Below are 17,634 nucleotides of genomic sequence, written 5' to 3'. Positions count from 1 at the left end.
ACATGACAACTCAATGCATTGTGTCAGCCTGGACTTGAAAAATTACTGTAAAGTATGGGTAAAGTTTGAGTACAGACTATAAATAATCATATTGTATCAATGTTAAACTTTCTTATTTTCATTATTGAAATTCAGTTATAGAAAGAATGTCCTTGTTCTTAGAAAATACACAATGAAGTGCTCAGGAATAAGGAGACATGATATCTACAACTTACTCTCAAATAGTTCATAAAAACCTATCAAAATTACAAGCCCATTTTTTTCTTGACCCAGCAATTCCACTTCTGAAAACTTAACCCACAAATATATTGCATATGTACAAAATAATGCAGGTACAAGGCTATTCAATGCAGTTGTTTGTAAGACTCAAAGATTGGAACAACCCAAGTATCAACTGATTAACCAGAAGACTGATTAATAGCACAATACTAAGCAGCTGTTTAAAAAAAGCTTTCTTATGTATTAATATGAGAATAGTTTTAAAGGATACATTGAGGAGTGAAGAAAGCAAGATATAGAACAATGTATAGCATGTTATCTCTTTTGTAAGAAAAGTGGGGAAATAAAAACATATATCCTTAATTCACCCACATTTGCATAAAGAAATGCTGAAAGGATACTTAAGAAACTAATTAAGTTTACCTCTACAGGTGTTAGGCTGCAGCCCGCAAGCCTACAAGCTCTGTACCTGCCCAACTCCAAGACTGAAGAAAAAGCCCGGAGACCGTGACAGAGACATCAATGATTTGTTGGATAGGGAATCCTACCAGTCAGAAGCAAAAGGTCGTGAAGCAACACTCCACCATGAACAGCAGACAGCAAGCAGGACTTGACAACAACCTTCACCACTCACGGGAAATGGAGGTTACCATTTATAGGGGGAAGTGACGTCAGGTTGGCTCATCAGTTACCAGGGAAACCAGCAGCTGGGACAGGGGGCAAGCATGTAGTTACTGATTAAACCCTATGATTAAGAGGATTGGATAATCATGTGAGTAGGGTGTAAGTGATGCAGGGACTGGTCAAGCAGGGGATGTACAGACAGCAAGAGAACAGCCATCTTGAGTGGCCTGACCATACACTCCACCCCTACATGCTCTGCATGACCCTTACAATCTTGGTTCATCCCCTCTTCCACGATATCCCTGATTTCAGGTATGTAGAGGTGCACCGCAACCACACACCACAAATGCCGCACAGACACCAGCAGCTAAAGAGTATCAAGAGTAACACAGCTGGTATGTGAAAAATACTCATTCGCCATGTGGGCAAATTGTGGAGCCAAGCGCTTACCGAGTTGATGGAGAGGCAATCTATGGCAGGGTTGTCCTGGTCTAAAGCTTCCGTAGCAGAGGAAATACTGTGGGAGTCATTGTGTATATATACTCAACATTGAGTTTGAATGAGAGCACAGGCCCCGCCTTGTGCTGCCATTAGCATGTCCAGAGCCATCCTGTTTTGAAGGACCACTCGTCTCATTTGGGTGGTCTGTCCCCTGCGTTGGCAGGCATATTCTTAACCACTGTGTCACCAGAGAAGTCCCTATCCATTTATTTCTATATCCACCTCCTTCCCTTGAATCCAGTGCAGCACCCGTTCTTACCAGGAATGTAGTCTCCCCTCTGTTCTCCCTACTTCCATTTATAACCCTCATAAATCAATTCACCACACAGCAGCCAGAGTAATGTTTTAAAAATTTAAACCATATCTTGTCTCTGCCTTATTTAAAACCTTTCAATAGCTCCTAAGTACAAGGTTACTTAAAATGTACCTCACTTACTTATTTTCCATTTCTAACCTCCCTAGCCCTTTTTAATTTGCTCACCTTTTCTTTTCTTTTTTTAATGTCCTTTATACATGCTATTCACTCTGCCTGACAATTTCTTCTTTAATCTCCTTGTTATCTAGCTAACTTATATTCATCCTTCAGGTAGCACACTAAGAATCACTTCCTGAAAGAAGACTTACCTGACCCTTCAGACTAGAGTAGGCCTCTCTATTACAAGCTCTCTTAGCACCCGGTTTTTCTCCTTGGTGGCATTTATCATGCTTGTAAAAGATCATATCATAGAATGGGGGCCCATTAATGCAGAAATCATATCTGCCTGTTCATTGAGGCACCCTTGGCACCTAGGACAATGCCTTGTATATAATAGGCAGTTAATAAATATTTGTTATAGAAATGAATGAATGATCCACTCTACTAGACTTGGGGCAGACACTAGTGTTTGCTCTGTTTGGGGGTGGACTCTTCCAACCTACTCCTGTACAGAATGTAAGCCTGAACTTACATAGAGGTGATTTAAGCTTATACTATATTCTCTTACATTATATTCTCATACAGTATGAGAATAGAGCACCCTACACCTCTTGTTTTTCAAAAGCATATGCAATATACAAAAATCAAGTTTTTCTGTAAACTAGCAATCAGAAAATGAAATAAGAAATACATTTTACAATAACATCCAAAAGCATCAAATGTGCAGGAATAATTTTAAAAAATATATACAAGACCTAAAACATTGCTGAGAGAAGTTAAAGAAGACCTAAATAAATGGAAATATGAAATATATACTATTCTCCTGGATTGGAAGTCTCAATATTGTTAAGATGACCCCTCCACCAGGAGATTTATAGTTTCAAGGCAATCAATCCCATTCAAAATCCCTTCAGGCTTTTCCCCTCTAGAAAGTGACAGGACAATTTTAATTTATTTGGTCAGGCAAAGAACTAAGAATAGTCAAAAGTGTTGAAAAAGAAGAAAAAACTTGGGAGACTTACGACCTGACCTCAAGACTTATAAAGCTACAATAATCAAGACAGAGTGGTATTGGCAAAGGGATGGACAGATCAATGGTACATGATGTAGAGTCTAGAAATAGACCCATATATATAAATCAAATGATTTTCAACAGGGGTACAAAAGCAATTCAATAGGAAAAGGAAATTTTTTTGACAAGTGATGCTGGAAAAACTGGGCATCCATATGGGAAAAAATAACCTTAACCCCTACCTCACTGAATCGCTGCCTCATACCACATATGCAAAAACTACTTTAAAAAACGTAAATAGAAGAGTCAGTAGGTATAAAACAAGTGCCCCTTGTTCACCAGGAATATTCACTGCCTCCTCTAACGTACTGCTAGAACAATGTTAAATAAGGTAAATCCAGTAAATGAAAGTGACACTTATTTGTTGAGATGCTTGCCTTTTCTTGGTTTCCAAGCTTTAGCAAACTTTTCAGGTGAGCATCAGAATCCAGGTTGAAGATGCCAAATTATCTGATTTGTTGAATTCCTTTTGGAGACCAACAGCCAGGTGGAATTTATAATAAAATTAACATATCTTGGACAACAAAACCCACACCAGCAAGGAACACTACCGTGACTAACCAATTAGACACACTCTAATGCATCTTCCTCCTAATATTCTCTTTCTTTTGGCTTACCAATAATTCTCCTTTCACTCTTTTCAGTGCTTCCATATTATCCGTTTTACATATTTTCACTTTCCAAAGGTAACTGTTTTTCCTTTTGTGTGTGGTCGTTGTTGCTATATTTAGATGGCAAGCTTCCAAAAAGACTGACAGTAAAATATATAATGGGGAATTTTATATGCAAATGTTAGTACATAATTTTTGAAGTGTTTATAAACTGCAAGTTTGGTGAAATGCCACACTACCATCATTGGGATCCATTTGTACAATTACCTGATTACAAGGAATGTCTCGATTTGGCATTCTGTGCTAGCTCAATTCACTCAAAGTATTTGAATTGGCCACGGTGGAGTAGGAGATACAGCTATTGGGTCCTAGATTGGGATCTGAGGTGCAGACTCGGGCAATTGAGGTGCCAGGAGGGTTGCTCTCATCCACGTGGACCACTTAGGAGGCCTGATGGAAAACTGGAGCATTGTTGTTGACATCGCCACTGTGCTGTGTGATGCTTCTGCTGGAGGAGAGTGGTGCCTTACTTCTGTCAGCAGCTGTGATGGTAACGTTGTACTCCAGGGTTTGCTCCCACTCTAGTGCCTCATCTGTTACAAGCTTGTAGTAATTATTGGTGAAACATTCAATTCTAAAAAGTGTATTTTCTTGTACCAGACATTTGACCTCCCTGTTTTCTCCTGAATCTGGATCCTGTGTTTTAAACAGAGCAATTACTATCTGAGGTACAGAATCTGCAGGAATTATTATGAAAATAGAAGTAAAAATAATCTCTGGGGGGAATTCTCTGGCAGTGTAGTGGTTAGGATCCCGCGCTTTTACTGCCAAGGTCGAGGGTTCAATCCCTGGTCGGGGAACTAAGATCCTGCAATGTGCCAGTCGCGGCCAAAAAAAAAAAAATACTCCAGTACTTTGTCGTCATCATCTAGAATTTTGATCTCAACTACACTGGGAAACCAATCCCCCCCCACACCCCCATTCCTTCCTTCCAAAACTATGGAATACTTTTTTTTTTTTTTTTTTTTTCCTGTATGTGGGCCTCTCACTGTTGTGGCCTCTCCCGTTGTGGAGCACAGGCTCCGGACGCACAGGCTCAGTGGCCATGGCTCACGGGCCCAGCCACTCCACGGCATGTGGGATCCTCCCAGACCGGGGCACGAACCCGTGTCCCCTGCATCGGCAGGCAGACTCCCAACAACTGCGCCACCAGGGAAGCCCTATGGAATACTTTTTTTTTTTTTTTTTTTTTTTGCGGTATGCGGGCCTCTCACTGTGGTGGCCTCCCCCGTTGCGGAGCACAGGCTCCGGACGCGCAGGCTCCGGACGCGCAGGCTCAGCGGCCATGGCTCACGGGCCCAGCCGCTCCGCGGCATATGGGATCCTCCCAGACCGGGGCACGAACCCGTATCCCCTGCATCGGCAGGCGGACTCTCAACCACTTGCGCCACCAGAGAGGCCCTGGAATACTTTTTAATCTCTTCATATTCCGATGTACTTAAGGTTTTCATTTCTCCTCTACCATGATCAAGGCCAAACTGGATATGGGTACTCTGGGCTGCAAAGACATTCTTGATCTCCACTTTGATGCCCTTGTCCAGGTCAGTGGCCCTCAGCCTCACCATGGAGGTGCCTTGGGGCATGTCTTCTTGAAGGCTGACCCTGTATACATTCTGGCTGAAATCGGAGGTTGAGGGGTTGTAGTTGGCGTCGACCACCAGGGTCGGGATCCGAGTGGTTCTGTTTCTGGTGCTCCTCTCCATCTAATGCTGTCAGGACTAAGTGATGCGACCTCTGCTTTTCCCAGTCTAGTGGCTTCTCTAACACAAGTTCAATCTACTTGTTTCCACTGTTGGTCTATTTTACTTCGAAGACAAATATACAGTTGCTGTTAGGGTGATAACTTTGTAAAGGAATTGCTTCCATCATCAGGATCTTTTGCAGGTACTATTGTAAATCTTGCTCCAGGCTGGATCAACTCACATATTTAACTCAATAGCACTCCTGCTGAACTGGGGAGTATTATCGTTTACATCTTGAATATCTATATTAATGTGAAAAACATTTAAAGGATTCTCAACTACCATTTATAAACATATGATACGAAGTATAGTATGTTGGCATATCTGCTCCAGGTCCATCCTGTTACTCACAAGTAAATCCCCACTTTCTTCACTTGGAGTGAGGTATTCTTTTTCCACATTAACTTGCAACTTCTGAGCCCATTAAGTCCTGGACACCTAGCCCCAGATCTCTGGCAAGGTGCGATTAGGAAAGTCACCCAGTGGAAATATTATGGGATCTCCTTGTTTACCTCTGTTTCTACATGGGTTGATAGCAGTGCTCTGAGTCCCTACTCTAGAACTGCAACCTGAAGAAATTAGAGGTCAAGGATCTGAAGAGTTGAGAGCAAAGAAGAAGATGTTTCTCACTGGAATTTGCAAGTTGAGAAGCAGTAGTACAGTTTTATTAAGGCAATTAAATATTCTTGGAAGTTTATATTCTCAATGACTCCAGCATATGAAATCAAAGCAATGACTTCTTTTTATTTCTTCTAGACATTTAAGAGTATTTTTAGATTGAGTCTCTCTTTTTATTTTTATTTTTTGGTGGGGGAAAAGGCTTTACTTTTTTCATATACACAGTCTCAGGATGAACTATTGGTTGAATCTTCAGCTATAAATATATAGAAAGCTTCTAGCAAGTTTCACAACATAGAAATCTTATGGATTGTGGCACCTATTTTTAAAATTTGATAAATCTTCAGTTCCTTATCTTTATATAGATAGATCAGAGAGTTGGCTCTTATTAGGAGTTTGATGTAGAGGGAAAGCACAAGTAAAATGGATTTGTACTATGATTTTTCCCCAAGAGATTACTTTCTAATCATTGAATTCAAGTCTTTTAAAAAGTATTTAGAAGGTATACAAACCACTGTGTGCAATTCTTCAGAGACTTAAAGATGAACTAAGAAATTATGCTTGTCCTCAATGATTATTAAACATAGTAGATCTTTTTATGGCTTCTCTCAGAGAAATTGTGGAGGTACTGATTTCTTTTTACATATAGATAAATTATTTTATCTCCTCTATGGTCCATCTGATGGCAATTTCATCACATTTTCCTGAACTAGAGCTCTTCCAATTTTGTATCCAGAAAACTTATCCTCTATCAAAGAGTTTTTTCAATTATCTTTGCCATTGGCTATCCTTTCCTATCAGTGTTTTAAAAATGTGTCCTAAAGAGTGTGCTCTGTTATTGATGACTTTTCATTAGGTATGGTTTCCTAAAGAGGAACTCCAAGTGTAACAATAGAGAATAAATCTGTCTCTTGCCTAATATATACAGTCATTAGTTTGATCAACAACCGTCACAACTATGTGTTTGCTTAAAATTTTTAAAAATAGCTTTATTGAGGTATAATAGATATACAAAGAGTGGCACATATTTAATGTGAAGGCATTTACTTTCTTGAACTTGATATCTTGCATAAGGAAAAAGCAGATTTTTCACCAGAACTAATCAATTCATGATCACAGCTATACTCTGTTACATATAACTGAGAAAACTGTAATACAATCCACTTGTTTATCATTAGTCTTCTAATGCAGCTTAAAATAATCTATGGGTTGAGTAGTCTCAACAAGTTGTACAGACTCAGCAAGGATCCTAGGCCATTGCTGCTTCAAGGAGGGAATCTCTTATAGAATGGAAGTGGGGGAAGAATGCTGATAGATTACATTCCAATTTTAGGTGCTACAAAATAGAGGAACTACAACTTTGAAGTTATAGCTGAATACTTTGATTAATTAGATTAAGTGAATGCATACCCACCTTCCATATAACACAAAGGAAGATAAGAAAAGTCCTTGACATAATTTCATTACTGAAACCAGAGGAAATATAAAATCCAAACCCATTGTCCAATTACTCTAAAAAAAATCAACAAATAACCTAATTATCAATCCTAAATTATCAACAAATATCCTAAAGCTAAGATTGATATTTTGTGCAGCCATTAACTTAAATTCTCATGTGGCCAAAACCAAATAACTCCAGCTTTCAGATTCTGGTGATCCATTTTCCATTTAAATCATCCTAGCAATTCTATTGGAGTAAATTGGTCCTTAAATAATAAGTTACACAGGACCCTTGTTTAAGTTAAACTGTCATTCAGAGAGAGAAAAATTAACATTCATAAAATAGTCTCATCAAAAACAATCTTCCCCCTATCTTTCATGACCCCAAACAGGGCCTTCTCAATCAAGAATGTGCCTAAGCACTTAAGATTTTTACAGTAACTTTCATAAAATTGTTAGAACAGTTTTACTTCCACTCACAGGTCATCCCATTGTATTGTCTGGAGGAGCACACAAATCATTATTACTTTTCCCAACAGAATGTCAAGTGTACTGATATTGAAAGCAGGACTCCTTTTTCTATCAACAATGTTAAAAAAAAAAGGGCTACTGTTAATTAAGTACATATTATGAACCAGACGGTTTATATGTTATCACTAGGCTTCACCACAATCTTTCAAATTACATATTACAATCCCAATTTTGCTGAAGTTGAAAGCAATTAAATAAGGTCAAAGGTCACACAGTTAGGAGTTACCTCGTTACATAGCTGCTGTTTCTCTGTCACACTACATCTTGGAATACTGATATTAGGTAATCCCCAGAGCACATACATTTGTTCATTCATTCACTCAGCAACTATTTAATGAAGCCAATTTAGCTCATACTGGAAGCATAACTGAGATCACTGATACCTGAGATACAGCCTAAGGGTCATCACTGTTCATTGCCCTAGCTCTTAATGATTTATCCCTAAATCAAGTTACATGAACAGAGTCAGCAGAATTGGACTATACTAGTTTAGCTTCCCAAATAATTTCTGTTGTGTGTTACGTCTTTCATTTTGAATCAACCACCACAAGAAAACTGGCCACGTGATAAACATTTTGATAGTTTTTATAAAACAACAGAAGTTACATTTCTCTCTACTTTCCTTCATATTATTTAGAAAGCTCTACTTATTAAATTCCATTTGGAACTTAATGTCAATATGAAATTTGCCATTTTAGATATGCTCAAAAACTTCCTTCAAGGGGGAAAGGTAAGCTGGGATGAAGTGAGAGTGGCATGGACGTATATATACTACCAAATGAAAACTAGATAGCTAGTGGGAAGCAGCTGCATAGCACAGGGAGATCAGCTAGGTGCTCTGTGACAACCTAGAGGGGTGGGATAGGGAGGGAGGGAGGGAGACGCAAGAGGGAGGAGATATGGGGATATATGTATATGTATAGCTGATTCACTTTGTTATAAAGCAGAAACTAACAGATCATTGTAAAGTGATTATACTCCAATAAAGATGTTTAAAAAAAATTCCTTAAAAAAATAAGACAAATAGATCCACTCTATATTTCCTTTTTTTTTTAATTTTTATATTTCCTTTTTTTGTCTTGGCTGTCAAGAAGCATAAAGTACATGTGAATTTCAGTAGCAGTAACTGCCTCATTTTAGGGCAACTTGATTATCTTTCATTCTCCAAATCGTTTTCAATCTCTTTTATAAGTCTTGGTTTTAATTAACTATTGTATTTTTGAAAACAGATAGGCAACAAGTCAGGAGAAAATAATTAGGATGTTATGATTTCCTTCCCCTTTATAGAATTCACCAAAAGAGGGCTTCCCAGGTGGCGCAGTGGTTGAGAATCTGCCTGCCAATGCAGGGGACACGGGTTCGAGCCCTAGTCTAGGAAGATTCCACATGCCGCGGAGCAACTAGGCCCGTGCACCACAACTACTGAGCCTGTGCTCTAAAGCCCGTGAGCCACAACTACTGAGCCTGTGCGTCTGGAGCCTGTGCTCCGCAACAAGAGAGGCCGTGAGAGTGAAAGGCCCATGCACCACAATGAAGAGTGGCCCCCGCTTGCCGCAACTAGAGAAAGCCCTCGCACAGAAACGAAGACCCAACACAGCCAAAATAATAATAATAATAAATTAATTAATTAATTTTTAAAAATTCCTTTAAAAAAAAAAGAATTCACCAAAAGAAACCAGGCTTCTCACAGGTTCCAGCAATGATTTCCCAAGAATAATATATTTTAGCATTTGATTTCTGTTCAACATTCTACAATAAGCGTAAGGTTCTCAGGAAACAGAATCTGTGCATTTTCAAGAAAATTGTCTGTGTGTGAGAATTATGGGAAATTTTAAATAAGAAGAGAGAATTACTACAAATTTACCACGATATCAAAAATGTGCTCAAAACACAATCTGTTAACTCTGAATATTCCACAGAGTCATCATAATATCGTCAGTGTGGATAATGGGCAAAAGAAATATCTAAACTGGAAACACATATAGACTTGTATTCCTGAACTCTATAATGGGGATGAAAAATGAACAATCTCTTCAGTTTTTCCTCATGACAACACTTACATCGTGCATATTTCAGTGAGAACGTTTTAAATGCATAAGAAATAAACTCACGATATTTGGAATTTCATGAATGATGTGAAACCATGAAATAACTTGGGACACTGAGAAAGTATAATGTATGCATCCCTAATGACCAGAATTATTGCACTTGAAAAGAAACTAAATGCAATTTATGAATTTGTTAGGCAATTTCATGTGTAGTCAGAAGCCACTCTATTTATAAAAGTTTATTTAAAATATCATTTATATACTTTTGATTGAATTAGATTTATCTCCTCTAGAAGAATCTGTGTTCTTAACAGATAAATTGGCATCAGACGTTCAACATAAACCTGCTGCACGGCCAATGGGAAATAAAAACAGCAATCAAAAGCAGGAAGAGCTGTAGAGTTGGTAAATTAAATTAGAAAAATTATATAGAGTATTAAAAAGTACTGTATAAAATGGATATAAAATTTTATATATAACATACACAAATATATTTTTAAAATTATTATAAATAAGACGTGAGGGAAAGCCTGAAGGAAGTCGGCCTGGTTGTCAATGGTGTCTGCAATGTTTATATAAATTTCTTGCTGTTTTATAAATTCCGAATAGATACTAATTACCTGTAATAAGAGATATATTGCTCAAAGCTCAGAGGAGAATGTTTGATATGCACTCACCTGAATTAATGCATGATTATCTTTAGAAAACACGGAATCGCCCGAGAGCAAGACAGGCTCGCTTTTCTCACAGCTCTCCTGGCTGAGGAGCTTGTCCGCGTAGTTGGGCTGCGGGAAGATCACGTGACTCCCCCGCGAGTCCGCTGTGAGCGAGACCTCGTGGGAATAGGTCTGCAGGAAAGCCCGCACCCCGTCCACGCCCACAAAGTGAGACGTGGGTACACCCGCTAACCCGCCTTCTGAAGCCTGGAGCAGGCGCGATGTGTGCCAGCGCCTCAGCCTGAGCACCAGCAGCACAATGACGAAGGCGAGGAAGACGCAGGAGACTGCGGCCACCGCGACCACGAGGTACAGCGTGAGGCCCGAATTGTCGGGGCTGACGGGAGACTCAAGGCTGCCTAGATCAGCCAGGACGTCGGGGATGCTGTCCGCTACTGCCACTGTGAGCGTGACAGTGGCTGAGAGAGGGGGCCGCCCGTGGTCCTGGACCGCCACCACCAGGCTCTGCTTGAGTGTGTCACTGTACAGCAGGGCCCTCGCTGTGCGCACCTCGCCCGTGTGCAGCCCCACCGCGAAGAGCCCTGGCTCGCTGGCCTTGAGGAGGCGGTAGGACAGCCAGGCGTTCTGGCCTGAGTCTTGGTCCACAGCCACCACCTTGGTCACCAGGTAGCCGGGCTCTGCGGAGCGGGGTGCCAGCTCCACGCCCGTGGAGCCATCGGTGGGTACGGCGGGAAAGAGGATCTCTGGCGAGTTGTCATTCTGGTCCAGCACGAACAGGCTCAGCGACACGTTGCTGCTGAGTGGAGGGTCCCCGCTGTCATGTGCCATCACTTGTAGCTGCAAGTCTCGGAATTGCTCGTAGTCGAAGGAGCGCAACGCATACAGGACGCCAGTGTCTGAGTTTATGGAGACGTAGGAGGACAGGGGAGCTCCCTGGAGGTTGTCCTCCGCCAGGGAGTAAGTGACCCGGGCATTCTCTCCATAGTCGGGGTCATGGGCGGTCACAGAGACGATGGACGCTCCTCTGGGGTTGTTTTCTAGGATATATGCAGAGTAGGAGGCATGAGAGAAGGCGGGCGGATTGTCGTTGGTGTCTGCCACGTTCAGGGTGATGTGAGTTTCCGTGGACAGCGGCGGACTTCCTCGGTCAGTGGCAGTCACCGTGATGTTGTAGGTAGGAACCAGTTCTCGGTCTAGGAGTGTGTCTGTTACTAAACTATAATAATTTCCATAAGCCTTTTCTAATTTAAAGGGCAGATTCCCTTGGATGAAACAAATCACTTGTCCATTTTTCCCAGAGTCTTGATCGTTTACATTTAGAAGGGCAATTAATGTCCCTCTGGGAGAGTTTTCCAGAATGGAGCTGGAGAGAGAGGTGACTACTACTTCAGGGGCGTTGTCATTCACGTCCAAAACTGTGATGAGGACTTTGGCTCGTGCAGAATATCCTGCGTTATCCATTGCTTGCACTTCCATCTCGTAGAATCCTGATTCCTCGTGGTTCAACTCCCCTATTGTTGAAATTGTTCCTAAATTACAATCTAGCTTGAAAACTTGGGCCGCTTTGTTGTCCACATACCGGAAGGAATACATCACTTCCGCATTGGCTCCTTCGTCAGGGTCCGTGGCGTTTACCAGAAGCAGCTCAGTGCCCACGGCCACATTCTCCGGAACGCTCACACGGTACTCGGACTGAGCAAACGCTGGTGCGTTGTCGTTCACATCAACGACCATCACACGGATGCGCGCGGTGCCAGTGAGGGCTGGATAACCCGCGTCGGAAGCCGTGAGAACCAGGTGGTGAACGGCCTTTTCCTCGCGGTCCAGGGCGCGCTCCAGCACCAATTCCGGATATTTATTACCATCCGCTCCGCTTTGCACGTCCAGGGAGAAGTGAATATTACTACTGAGCTCGTAGCTCTGGAGTGAATTCTTCCCTATATCCGGATCCCAAGCGTGGGGAAGGGGGAACCGCATCCCAGTGGCTGCATTTTCACTCATTTTTATTTCTAATTCACCTTCCTGGAAATACGGGGCATTATCATTAATGTCTATCACTTCTACCGCTACCCCGTATATTTTCACTTTATCCTCCATCAGAATCTCCAGATTTAGTTGACACTTGATGGCCCCCATACAGAGCTCCTCCCGGTCTATCCTGCCGGCAGTGACCAAGCTGCCGCTTCGCGGATTCAGAGCGAAAAGTTGTGCCCTACCTCTGGAGACGATGCGGACTCCGCGCTCCTCCAGTTCCCAGGGCTCCAACCCCAGATCCTTGGCGATGTTCCCCACCCTAGAGCCTTTCTCCAGCTCCTCGGGAACCGAATAGTGGATTTGGGTGCATCCAGTTTCCCACTGAACCCCCAGGAGAACTCCCAGCAGGAACAGCTTTTTGCAGTCCTTGTGCAGTCGCGCAGGAATCATTGTCACTTTCCTTGAGGATTATTTCCAATTCTTCCCGTGATCACCGAAGTCCGGATCAGCTCATCCGTCCTTAAAATCCGACAGTTGGGGGACCCGAGCTCTTCCAATCAGTTTTCTCACAGTCCCGGAGATGGTTAGTTTTTATCTGTGCTTTGTGCTTCAACGCGAGTGCCCGGCTAGCAGGATCTCTCCCTGCTTTTTCTCTCCCTGATTGGTGAACAGCGGCGCTCAGAGTCCTAACCAACTACTGCACAATCTTGAACTCCGGGAAAGGATTTTGGTTTTTAGACCTTAAATAGCTCCACCTACTGTTCTTCAAATAGGGATGGAAGTGGAGCCAACCAAAACTACAGTATTCATTTTACTTGGAATTTCAGTGAGCTTCTTTTTATTTCCCTAGATTTTTCATACAGTCACTTTCTTGAGATTATTTTCTGTACCTGTAAGCGTATTCTGATTTTTCCAATGAGGTTTTACATGAATTTGAAGTTTCTATACACAGTAAATTTAACTGTATATTTTAGTGCACCTGCTTTGATATCACCCCCACCAAACATACACACCTATTATGGGAATCTCCTTAGGAGTTTCATGTTTTGAGAAATTATATAATAGAATAATTTAAAAATTCTCACCCAGCTAAAATCTGTGGCAAAATTTTTTGGTAGATTCTTAAATTTGCCTAAATGGAAGAACTACTTTAACATGTTGTTGACATTTAACATTTAAAAATCAAATTTTCACAATAATATGGAAAACTAAAAATAAGAAACTTGATTGTACACATTACCAGAATCACACCTGGCAGGAAATCAAGTGAAGAAGACACAGTAACATTTTTAGAACAAAATGGAAGCATTCCAACTAGCATTTGCTTGAAATAAGGGTAGTACTCTACTAATATATTTCAAAAGAATATTTAGGATCAATACCCTGTAATAAGCCATGATGGAAAAGAATATGTGGAAGAATATATATATATATATATATATATATATATATATATATATATATATATATGGTATATGAATGACTTTGCTATACACCAGAAACTAACACAACATTGTAACTCAGCTATACTTCAATTAAAAAAAAAAAGAGAGAGAGAATGTTTAGGAAAATTAGAACCCAAAGAATATTATAAACGTACCTTTTTCTGGGAAACAAACCTAATTCCAGTTACTGAGATTTACTGGTAATATATTGGAAGCCCATCAGAACACAGGAAAAAAATCTTCACTATTGTGCTTTCATGTGTGTAAATATTTAGATTCTGAGGATAAACATGTTTGGCAGGTATACCATAAAATAATATCTTTAGCACTGGGATGAAATCTATAGGTAGCTCTGAGAAAAGGTAGGGCACAAAACTGATCTATTCAATGGCACTCAAAGAATCCCTAGCAAATTGTACCTAGAGTAAAGAAAAGCCTTAAGAAAAGCCTTATATGCCAAGATATTGATGTTCTGAATAAGAGAAACGCCCACAGGAAAAAAATATTATGCTTCCATTAAAATATTTGAATGGCAGCGGCATCATAATACCCAGTTCTCACAGTAAGAGAGATTTTGTTTGTGGATGAAGAATAACTCATGAAATTGTCAAAATATTTAAAATACTTGAGGGTTAATAATGGAGTTGCTGACCCACTCAGAAAGGGACAGAAAAGTCTGAGAGAGGGCAAACAAAACTGAAGTGATAGTAGATATAATCTGTTTAAGATTATCTTTCCTAAATATTGGTTTAAAAAATAAACCAAACCCATATGCACATGAAAGGCATTCATTGAAACTCACGTGAATAGAAGCAACAGAGTTAGAGCTTAACTTGTTATTCTCCTCAGTGACACTTACTACCAAAAGAGCTTCATTAGAAAGATCTTGCGGGGGCACCATTTCTGGGGTCATGGTGAGAAAACTGAACCTTGTTTTCTGAGAATCGGCAACCTAACAGATTGTAGGAATAAGGCAAGGTTCCCTTGTTGTAGTTGGGAGAAACCCCTGGACCAGTCTTAGAACAGAGATCAGGCTGAAAGCAGCACCAGGTGGCCAGGTTAGAGGAGCGTGGCAGGCGCAGAGCAATGGCCAGAATCACTGCCAGGAGGAAGAGCACCGAGATCAAGGCCAAGGCCACCACCAAGTAAAACTGCAGCTCAGCTTGGGGGTCAGGGGGCTCAGAGTGGTCACTGAGGTCCGGCAGCGCCTCCTGCAGGCTGTCCGCGAAAACTAGGAGCAGCGTGGCGGTGGCCGAGAGGGGCGGCTGTCCCCCATCGCGCACAACAACCAGCAGGTGCTGGCGGGCCGCGTCCCTGTCGCCCAGGGCCCGCGCCGTGCGCACCTCGCCCGTGCGCAGCCCCACGCTGAACAGTCCGGGCTCGCTGGCCTGCAGCACGTGGTGGGACAGCCAGGCGTTGTGTCCAGGGTCGGCGTCCACCGCCACCACCTTGGTGACCAGGTAGCCGGGCTGCGCGGCGCGCGGCACCGTGTCGAAGAGCGCCGAGCCGTCGGGTCCCAGCGCCGGGTACAGCACCCTGGGCGCGTTGTCGTTGCGGTCGCCCACCAGCACGCGCACGCTCACATTGGCCCTGAGCGCGGGCGAGCCGTGGTCGCGGGCCTGCAGCGTCAGCTCGAAGGCGCGCAGCTGCTCGTGGTCGAAGGCGCGCTGCGCGAACACCACGCCGCACTGCGCGCTCACGGACACGTAGGACGACAGCGCGCGCGGCTCCAGGTCGCTGGCCAGGATGGAGTAGGAGACGTGGCCGTTGAGTCCCAGGTCGGGGTCGGAGGTGCTGACTTGCGCGATGGAGGCTCCAGGCAGGTTGTTCTCAGCCACGTGGATCACGTAGGAGGCCTGGTGGAAAACCGGAGTGTTGTCATTAACGTCGCTGATGTGTAGAGTGACACTTGTGCTGGAGGAGAGTAGCTGCTTGCCCCTGTCGGTGTCTGCGATGGTGACAGTGTACTCTGGGGTCTGCTCCCGGTCCAGGGCCCCATCTGCCACAAGCTTGTAGTAATTATTGGCGGAAGATTCAATTCTAAAAGGAGCTCTCTCTTTTATGAGACATGTGACCTCCCCGTTTTCTCCCGAATCTTTATCATGTGTTTCGAACAAAGCGATCACAGTTCCCGGTTCTGCAACCTTGGTTATGGAACTAGACACCGATGTGAAAACCACCTCTGGGCCACTGTCGTTCTCATCTAAAATTTTCAGTATAATTTTACACTCAGTGACTATGCTTCCACCGTCCTGGCCTCTATGCTTATAGTATAACTGCTACTGATTTCAAAGTCTATAGGGTCTTTGGATTTAATTTCTCCTCTTTGATGATCTAGCACAAACATATTTCCAATATCTCATAGTGTTTTGAAGGAGTACGTGATCTCAGCAAGGATGCCTTCATCCTGGTCAGTGGCCTTCACCTTTAGCACAAAGGTTCCTGGGGGCGAGTTCTCACGCAGGCTAATTTTGTACACATCCTGACTGAACACTGGGGGGTTATCGTTGGCATCAGTGACCTTGATCCTGATTTGAGTTTGCCGGTTTAGACCGGATCACCCCCGTCCACTGCTGTCAGGACCAGGAGGTGAGAGCTCTGTTGTTCCTGGTCCAGAGGCTTCTCCAACACTGATTCTGGGGAATTCTTGCCTTCAGTCTTACCCTCAACCATCACAGAGAAATGCTCACTATAGCTGAGTTGGTAACTCTGCAGAGAGTTAAGCCCTATATCTGCATCTATAGTTGATTCCAGGCCAAACCGAGTTCCTGGAATTGCAAGTTCATTGATTTGTAAAACAATGCTATTTTGGGGAAAATGAGGTGGATTGTCATTTATATCTTCTATCATCACGTTTACGTGAGAAACATTTAGAGGATTCTCTGTACAATTTCTAAAGGCACGACGCACAGAGGGTTTTGGGGGCAGGGTGACTCCCTATCTATTCTGTCACTCACAAGTACTTTCCCATTCTCCATGTTTACAGTAAAGTATTGTTTCTCTGCACTAACTCTGAGGTTGCCGGTCAATAAATCCCATACATGCAGCCCCAGCTCCTCAGCGAGATTCCACACCACGGAGCCTCTGTCCATTTCTTCTGGGATAGAATAGCGGATCTGTTCGGAGAGTGCCCCGCATAACAAAGGCAGCAAGAAAGGGAAGATTACTTGCCGCCGCTGGGTACCGCTCCTCTGCTTCCCCTTATTTCCCATCCTTCTGTGCATTGCTGCAGGCTCCAACGTTAAGAAAACATGATTTATAAATTTCGTTTAAAATACCTGCATCGACTACATAGAAAACTCAGTGCTCCCAGTTTGAACACATCCCAATCTGTATTCTGGAATCAGATTTGCCAAGTAGAGAGCCTAAGTCCGGGCTACTCTCCTTTCCGACTTGCTTCTGTGACTACACAAGAAATCACTGGGGTAGATACTGGACGCTAGCTCTTGCAGCGCATTGGCCAACAGCGGCCCTTGGAGTCTATTTAGAAAACTGCAGTCAGAAGCCTTGTAAATAATGGGATTTGGTATTCCAACAGATATGTTGAACTCTGATGTATAGGGAATGAGGCAGTTTAGGAGTTTTGGATAGGTCTGTTTTCCAGTGTTTACTACCAAAGAGGGTTCCTTAGAGACGGGATCCTATAGAAGAGCCATT

The 17,634-nt window shown here is 42.6% G+C and overlaps 2 protein-coding genes across 12 annotated transcripts in view; both read right to left on the bottom strand.

The window, feature by feature from the left end:
• The window catches only part of LOC132486400 (protocadherin gamma-C3), a 185,607-nt gene that overhangs the window by 85,774 nt on the left and 82,199 nt on the right, over positions 1 to 17,634 (bottom strand). The window contains exon 1 of one of the 11 annotated variants that reach the window (XM_060093501.1): positions 10,559 to 13,127. The exons of the other annotated variants lie outside the window; for them this stretch is intronic. Coding sequence (XP_059949484.1) covers positions 10,559 to 12,982 — 2,424 coding nt within the window. The 5' untranslated portion in view covers positions 12,983 to 13,127. Of the gene's footprint in view, positions 1 to 10,558; positions 13,128 to 17,634 lie in introns of those variants that run through there. 11 annotated transcript variants of the gene reach the window in all.
• Positions 14,853 to 17,189, bottom strand: LOC132485841 (protocadherin gamma-B5-like). The gene is given in 4 exon segments (XM_060092442.1): positions 14,853 to 16,231; positions 16,234 to 16,530; positions 16,533 to 16,862; positions 16,865 to 17,189. Coding segments are annotated over 4 exon segments (2,331 nt in total).

The sequence above is a fragment of the Mesoplodon densirostris genome, chromosome 3, assembly GCF_025265405.1.
Source record: "Mesoplodon densirostris isolate mMesDen1 chromosome 3, mMesDen1 primary haplotype, whole genome shotgun sequence".
Lineage (NCBI taxonomy): Eukaryota > Metazoa > Chordata > Mammalia > Artiodactyla > Ziphiidae > Mesoplodon > Mesoplodon densirostris.
Note: the sequence above shows the minus strand (reverse complement) of the source record. Positions and strands in the feature narration are given on the sequence as shown.